General features: G+C 45.9%; 1 protein-coding gene across 1 annotated transcript; it reads left to right on the top strand.

The window, feature by feature from the left end:
* The first annotated feature begins 3,897 nt into the window (after positions 1-3,897).
* On the top strand, positions 3,898-8,005 carry LOC136488803 (disease resistance protein PIK6-NP-like). Its single transcript, XM_066485614.1, has 3 exons — positions 3,898-4,595; positions 7,687-7,917; positions 8,002-8,005. The coding sequence occupies exons 1-3, from the start codon at positions 3,898-3,900 to the stop codon at positions 8,003-8,005; spliced, it is 933 nt and encodes a 310-aa protein (XP_066341711.1).
* The last annotated feature ends 434 nt before the right edge of the window (positions 8,006-8,439 follow it).

Below are 8,439 nucleotides of genomic sequence, written 5' to 3'. Positions count from 1 at the left end.
CATCCGTTGTCATGACGTTCATTGGCCTGTTTGGCCTCATGAGCTCTGGCTCATTCTAGGCGCTCTTGCTTGTATGCCGCCTGCTCCCCGGGGGTGCATGGAATCGCGTACGCATTGTCCTCCTCGCCTCCTGCTGCTGTCCCATTTCCCAAGAGGTGCAACATGTTGCACCCCCGCACTGGGTGACAGCTCCCCTCAGAACTGGACTCAGAGTCCATGTCACCTAGGGTTGATAGCAGGAGATCATAGATGGACTCTGGGTCCCACTCCACCATCCCTACAAATCTGGGGAGGCTAGGCGCCGATATGTGGCAATTGCGTCTAGCCAGCTCTCGTTCGAAGAGCATTGCAATGTCCCTCATTCCTGAGGGCAGTGTGATGCAGGGGTTCCAGAATTCTACCTCTAGTGGCATGAGCCTGCCCCTGCAAGCTAGGCAAATGCATTGACCAGCATGTAGAACACGTGCCGGCTTTGTTTTGGCTCAGGATTGGACCCGAGGTAGGCATCAATTCTACATGCTAGTGCATCAGAGTTGACTATCATGGGGCCGACGTAGGTCGACCCAAAGTTTTGCGATGGGGTTTGCGACGGTGTCGCATCCCCCCGCAGAGGTGTAGCTGGCCTAAGTGGTCAGCTACGAAGTCTAGGTCCCCAAAGCGAAGAGCTTGGTGGGGAGAAGACTAAGAGTGGGCGTTGGCCCATTGGCGTCGATGAACTCGAGGCTCCCAAAGCAAATGCGGACACCTAGGGCCGCACCAAGAGCGAGTCTGACGTAGGTGTAGGGAGCCATTTCTTCCTTCTCAACAAGGAGAGTGCACGACTGTCCCCCTACCTGGCACACCAACCGTCGGTGTTTTGTCAACCGACTAGAGAATTTATACATTTGTCGCGCTGCTCTAGGAAGACGATGGTAGCTCTCAAAGACACAAGGAATTATACTGGTTCAGGACAGGGCCCTACGTCCAATCTTAGAGATGGATCGAGTTTGTGTTCCTCAGTTAAGTGCTCTAAAGTTCTTACAATGGGGTATGTAAGCTAAGGGAAAGAGGTAGGAGGAGTGAGATGAACGAATGCCCGAATGAAGTCTCGAGAGTTCGTCCCCTTGCAATGGGGGCATGGCCGCCCTTACATAGTGTTTGGGGGCCTAGTTACATATGGAGAGAGGGGTTCTCCCAACCAAGTGGTCGTGAGCCCGAGAGAGGGGGAAGCATGTAAACTTGGCTTGCAAGCAAGCCCGTCTTGTCCTGGTGTCATCGCACGTTGTGGTATGGTCATCGTCGTGGTCTTGCTCCCATGTCATGGCGTGGCATGGCATGATGCTACAGTGTTGGTCGTCATGGCACTGTTGGCATGGTGGTGGTTGACCAACTATCCTGCGCGACATGGTCTTGCCGTGGCCTTCGTCATCGCCTCCTGTTCTCCTGGTGGCATCGTGATGACATTGCGGGAGCAAGTAGCCGCTCCCGGGTCGTCGGTCGCCTTTGTTGGTCGTGGTGTCGATGGCCTCGACCCTAGATTGCGAGGTTGAGGTCCCCGGTGGCCTGGCCAATCTTGAAAGTTAAGGTTGGGGTCGTGCGCCCCATCCCGTAGTGGGTGGGGCCGTACACCCATCTTGTCGAGCTGGATTTGGACGGTATGGTGCTGTACCGGTCATCACCGCCTGGCGATGTTGTCTTGTCTGCATAAGGGCGCGTAGGGATGGCGTCTGCCCCTGAGATGGCTATCCTTTTAGTCCTGGAGGAATGAGTGGAGCGTGCCTGTCTTTGTCAGAGCAGGCGTAATTGACTGCGTCCGATCCCTCCTCGTCCCTTCCGGGGGTCATGACGAGGATTAGGTCGAGGGCGGCTGCGTGTGGTGGAAGGAGAAGGAGAGGTCGTGATGGGCCATTTGTCATACCGTGTGACCCTAAATGGGCCTAGGTTGCTGGGCCTCAGCTAGCTAGTTTGGACCACCCGAGTGGCTAACTAATCGCTGTCTTGAGATACCCGGGGTATCTTGACCCCGACAAAGCCCCTCTAGTATACAACAATGGTGCACACAAGCACTACGTGGGCAAGAGGTGTGCAAACTTAATTAAACACCACTGGTGGACGTCGGAAGTGAGGCGACCAGGCGCGCGCACCACTGGTTGTGTTGCTGCCTGTCGAGCTACTCGCCCTCAGCCTTCTTTTGCACGGCCACCACAGCAGCTGTCAAGAGTCTGCAAGAGGTCGTGGACATCGCCGTGCTCTCCAACGAGTTGCACGGTAGCCTCACGGCGCAGCTGCGTGCCTGCGTCCTCTTCGTCAGGCTGAACGAGCACCACTACTCAACAGTCAGAGACCTGCTATTGTGGCACTAGTACTGGAGGCCTTATGCCCCACCGAGGTCGTTGAGATCAACGTCGACGCCGAGCGCCGCACGCCCCCCTCGACGGAGTACGCAATCATGTCCATGGTGAGGAGGTTATCCGGCGAGTGTTTCTGTGCTACATGTAGATGTTTGGGTCGATCCCGTCAACAACAAAGGGCCAACCAGCCAGCACCATCTTTCCCTGCCCCAACCACAGCGAGATTTCATCAAGCAGGAGACTGTCAGGCCTCTAGCTCAGTCCATGAATGTTTGGACTTTGGCTTATAGGATATACATTATCTAATTCTTATTTGGACATTTAGATGCATCTACAAATAAATCCAGTCCAGTGCAATCCAAGAAGAAAAGGTCCAATTGGACTTTGGACAATCCATATAAAAAGTGTAATGAACTTACAAAGAGCAAGCTGTCTAATTGAACTTTGGACAATCCATCTGAAAAGTATAATCAACTTACAAAGAGCCTGCCATCTCCAAGTCCATGGCCCATGGCAACACACCTTGGTACTTGGTAACCTGAAGCTAGAGAGGGCAAAGCATCAGTGGAGCGGTACCGTGCAGCCCCCTCCCAAACTGGATAACCTCCTCACCATGGTGCTTCTCTGTTCCGCGTCCTAGATGGCAATGGTCTCTGCATTGCAGTTGCAGGCGGCCAGGCGCCACTGTCACATGGCCTAGGTCCTGCACTGCACTGTGCGTTTTTCGACAATTTGTTAGTGGAAGAAAGACACAAACTGACAATGGTTGGTGCAAATGCAGCATCTGCTTTCCGTGAAGATGCCTGCTGCAATTGTGAAATGAGAACAGATTTGTTTAAATGAAACCAGCTAGATGCAAGCTGTGAGCTCATACCAGCAAGATCACCTGCTGCCCAAAGCCCCAGACTAGGCTCCCTTCTCCCCAGTGAAATTCAAGCTGCAGGACAGATCAAGTTTCTGCATGCAGATAGGGAGAGCGAGCAGAGGCCCTTTCCTTCAGTGCTCGATGTTTATTTTTTGTTCACAGAGGTCCGAGGGGACAAAGAGAATGTCATCTCCATTATTTATTAGATATAACAGTGTAGGAACTTGATATAAAACAGAACGCACCGACTGCTGCTGCAGAATCACGCCATTTGAATTTCTCGTCATTGTTGTTTATTGTAATGACTGACATGGAAGCTCAGATCTCGATGACCGCATTTCAGAAGCCAATCACGCCTCATGGTCATGGGTTAAAATACACTGGCACGCCGATAATAGCGCTAGTTCACGTGGTCTGCACTTATATTGGTTTTAGCCTTTTATGGACAAAAAGGCCCTCCGATGACCGTAGCCCCATCTCTTCTCCACAACCCTCAGGCCACAGCACAGCCGTATGCCATTCTCCAGTCTCCACACAACATCACCTTTCACCAATCTAGCTGGCAGCCAAAGAGAGCAAGGCATGCATGGAGCTCGTGGTGGCGGCCCTGGGCAGCCTCCTCCCCAAGCTTGCGACGCTCCTCACCACGAATACAAGTTGCAGAAGGGGGTGAGGGGGGAGATCAGGTTCCTCCAAGCAGAAATGGAGAGCATGCAGGCTGCCCTCAACCGGGTGTCCAAGCTGCCGCCTCATCAGATCGATGATCTTCGCAGAATCTGGGTGAGGGACTTGAAGGAGCTGTCCTATGACATTGAGGACAGTGTTGACTCTTTCATGCTCCGAGTAGATGCCCCTGGTTGTGCCAAGCCAAAGAGCTTCAGAAGGTTCTTTGACAGGACTATCGGCCTATTGACAAAAGCCAAGGCACGGTATCATATCGCCGATGACATCCAAGATATCAAGAAGCGCATCCATGATGTTTCCGAGAGGAAAGACAGGTACAACTCATTAGATGCGGTGCAGCCTCACACAATCGACATCGATCCACGCTTGTCGGCTCTCTATGAAGATGCGGCGAAGCTCGTTGCCATCGAAGGCCCTACACAGAAGGTTATTGACTTGCTGAACAGGGGGGAAGGTGTGCAAAAAGAGAAGCTAATGGTTGTCTCGATTGTTGGAGTTGGAGGACTTGGCAAAACAACCATTGCCGATTCCGTCTTTGAAAGGCTCGGGGGACAGTTTCAGTGCCAAGCTTTTGTCTCGGTGTCCCTCAAGCCAAACTTGAAACAGATACTCAGCAGCATACTCCGGCAAGTTAGCGAAGACAAATGTACTAATGCTGGAGAAAAGGATCCCGATGAACTCATAAAGAGCATCAGGAAATTCCTCGTTGATAAGAGGTATACGCCTAGTATGACTCTTTTTACATTTCCGAAGAGTTTTTTTTTTTTGATAAAGGAAGGATTCTATTAATTCATAATCATTATATCAAGTTGATACAATAATTATGAACCCACATCCGCCCTCTCCAATCGCACGCAAGCTAGCCAAAATAAAGGGTTAATGACAGAAGCCACAATTCAACACACAAATAAAGCGACCTCCCAGTCTGATTATAACTCCATCACATCACGATGCAAACTTATTTTCACCATCAAGAAAATGCCGATTCAAGGAGAACTATAAAGAAGGATAGCACGGTCAGCCATTGTGAGTTATCCCTTAGTCCACCAATATCATCAACCGTCGGATTTTCACAAAATTATGGGGAGAATAAAAGAATAACATGCCCATAATCAAAACATCTTAGGGGGTGTTTGGGACTGCTCTGCTCATATTTTTGCAGCTCCGCTTCAGCTTTGTGTTGCCAAACACCTCCAGCTCCAAGAACTCTGTTCCAAAAAAAGTGTGGAGCTGGAGGACAACTCTACGTTTTTTCTGGAGCACCTCAAGGGGTACTCTAGTTTTTGGAGTTTTGTACTTCCTCGTGGAGTTGAGGGGTAATTACCCACTCTTGCCACTCATTAATGAAAACAAGCATCGGATTGTTGTGCTTACAAACGTCAAACCATATGTCACACATCATCTCATCATCTAGGGGCGTATTAGACCATTAAAGAAAAAACATCCTGTTTTTGGAGCGGGAGCTGAGCTCCATGCCAAACACATCCATCTGCTCCACAAACTTTAGAGTGGAGCTGCTCCTTGGTAAAGTTGATGGAGCGGAGCTGGTTTTTGTGGAGCAGAGAAATCCCAAATAGGCACTTAATATTACTAATTTGAGGTCTAACAGAGCCTCCACATTAATGATACAATAGGAAAAATGATAAATCTTAGAAATTGTCAAAATAATTAAAAATTCTGGCCATTAATTTGATAGACTCTAATTGTTGTCACCGATAATAGTCAATAAATCTATTTTGTTTTCTAATAAATTATCCATCTTTGCCATTATGAAAATTAAACAAATTACCCCCCTCGATTAACATCTAAATTACATACCTCTGCATTATCAAAGATAATTTAAAAATAATCCTTTAAATTTGCATATAAAATTAGCAACATATGACATTATGAAAGATAATATAAAGTCACTTACTTTTAATTTCTATCCAAAGTACCAATTTTATCATTATAAAGATCTAAATACCAATATAAGCTATTACGAAAACAAATTCAAGAAGCATAAATTACCCTATTTATGTTTCTAAATTATACAATTCTACCAATGTTAAATAAATAATAAACATAAATGTTGTGCGCCACTAGGTAGACCAAATAAGCATGCATAAAATAGGTAATTTTAGTAGTTTATCCATCATGAAAAAAGAAGTTCCCTGAACAAAGCACATACACTGATATAGACAATTAACATCAAAAATATATTAATACTCCGTGGCAATAAGTTTTGTAAGTTGTTACTTTAGATAAATTCATATGTTTTGAGTAAAACATTATGACATATTAAAAGTATGCAACAAGATCTGATATAACTTGAGCTTCGGTTGTTTCAACTAAAGTAATACATATTGAACACCCACAGAGGTACAATGCAAAGGATGACAACACATATAGAATAATTGGTCAATTTATCACAACCATATAGAAATTATAGAGTTTCTAGCAAGGTATTGTACATGTTAGGAAACGAACAGAGAGATATAGCAAATATAATTTTTTTTTGATTAGTTGCATATACTAAATTTGTCCATGAAGCATTAACATTAATGTAGCATAAGATTCTAGGCCGTGCCACAGGTTCATGGGCTAGTGTCAAATGTAATTGATTAGCGAATCTTAAGGGGCTCTTATTGGGCTAACCTCAACAATAAATGATAGGAAATTGTACATGCAACATGGAGATCATGAAATTCCTTATACACAGGCCTCAAATGGTTGGCAATATAATTAGTTGCCCAACTGTATGAGTTTGTGATCCAATTATTTATTATTATTAAAGACAAAGAAAAATGAACTTCTACCCTAGATCAGGTATAGTTAAATTAATTAATCATGAACCAATACTACTATTGATATATATATATCTCTTATAAAGATAATCCCCACTACAAGTCTATCTCAACATGATGCCATCCACATCATTCCCCACTACCTATCCACATCATCTCCTACTAATAGACATGACATCCCACTATCATTCAACCTCTTCATTGCAAGCCATCCACATATATACATCATCTCCACTCGATTTCATTCCAAATTCTCTCCAATCTCTGCAGTAATGCGTGGGATATCTTCTAGTATTCTAAAATGCTAAAGCGGCAGCACCTAGCCACGGTATGCATAGCATGCACGTATGTTTTTCATGTCCGATTTCATGGTGCTTTACCATTGGTGTTGACACTTCACCCAAGGACAAAAAATTGATTAACCCATAATAGTATAATGATAAGCAGTTATTCATTCCATTATCTAAAAAAATAATGATAAGTTGTTAATCAACCGAGCATGAATCCGTGCTTCTTTATTTGAAATGGGGCAAGGCAAAGCAAAATAGAGGCAGAAGAGAGTACAACTCCTGTACTACCTGAAGCAACCGAACCGTTTAGACGTTTAGTGATGGTAGGCCTGAGTTTTTCAAGGAATCGGAACATGCTCCCTAGACATGCCAGACCAATGGACGGGCCCTGCACATCTCCAAAGGTTTGATGGGGGTTATTTAACCTTCTCCCAGGTGCCACGGTGGTTTTCCTTCCTTTCTGAACTCTCCAGCTTGTCCATGCGGGTCAATCTGCTAAGACAGGAGGATCTCGAACTGCTTGGAGCTTTGCCCGTGCTACGTTTTCTTCAACTAAAAGTAGATCCCGATGGCACCATCGCCGAAGAACGGTTGGTGGTTGGTGCTGATCACCCCTTCCGCTCTCTAACAGTATTTAAGTTTAAGCACTACACAAGATGCTGGCTGGAGTTTGCTCGAGGAGTGATGCCAAAGCTTCAAAGGCTTGAGTTATACTTTGAAGTACGAAACAGGGAAGGTGGTGGTTTTGATATTCGCTTGGAAAAACTTGCTTCACTTAAACACGTCACCGTCCATGTTAACTGTGAGGATGCCCGAATTAAGGAGGTGGAGGATGTCGAGGGCAAGGTCAGGGATGCGGTCGACATGCTTCCGAACCATCCAACGCTTGAGCTTTCAAGAACTTATGAAGGGTGGATGATAAAGGATGAGAACAAAGATGGTCACGAGGTGTCTGAGGAAAGGTAATACAATCACTGAGAAATTAATGCTCACCTATAGTTTTGCTTGTTCCTTTCATCTGACGTATCTGCTTTGCCTTTTTGCAGTTAAGACTGGGAATCATCCTTCCACCGCCCTCCCCCAGTCCCCTGTTTCTTTTGCCTGAGCTGCGCATCCACTTTTGCTTGCATGATCGTCAGCTAGTCGTTCACTTCAACTTTTGCACAACCGCTGCCCTCTTTTTTACTCCGAGTCATTTTGTCGATCGCTCCTGTTTTGCTTCAGTCTACACATTTCTTCACTTCTCCTATTTTGATTCTTAAGTGCTCTGTTTTATGTTCCCTTGTGCCAATCATAAATTATCCCTCAGCAAATAAACACCCACCTTTGTCACACTTCACAAATGGTTCTTCACTTTGTTTCCCTTGAAAAATGCACAAAAATGAATCTGCACTGTTATCATCAAAATATCCTCTGTTGTTGTGTGTTTGGAAAATGAATCCCATACTCCATCGTCATCGTTGAAAATTTGATCCCACCCTTGT

This window comes from Miscanthus floridulus, chromosome 10 (assembly GCF_019320115.1).
Source record: "Miscanthus floridulus cultivar M001 chromosome 10, ASM1932011v1, whole genome shotgun sequence".
NCBI lineage: Eukaryota > Viridiplantae > Streptophyta > Magnoliopsida > Poales > Poaceae > Miscanthus > Miscanthus floridulus.
Note: the sequence above shows the minus strand (reverse complement) of the source record. Positions and strands in the feature narration are given on the sequence as shown.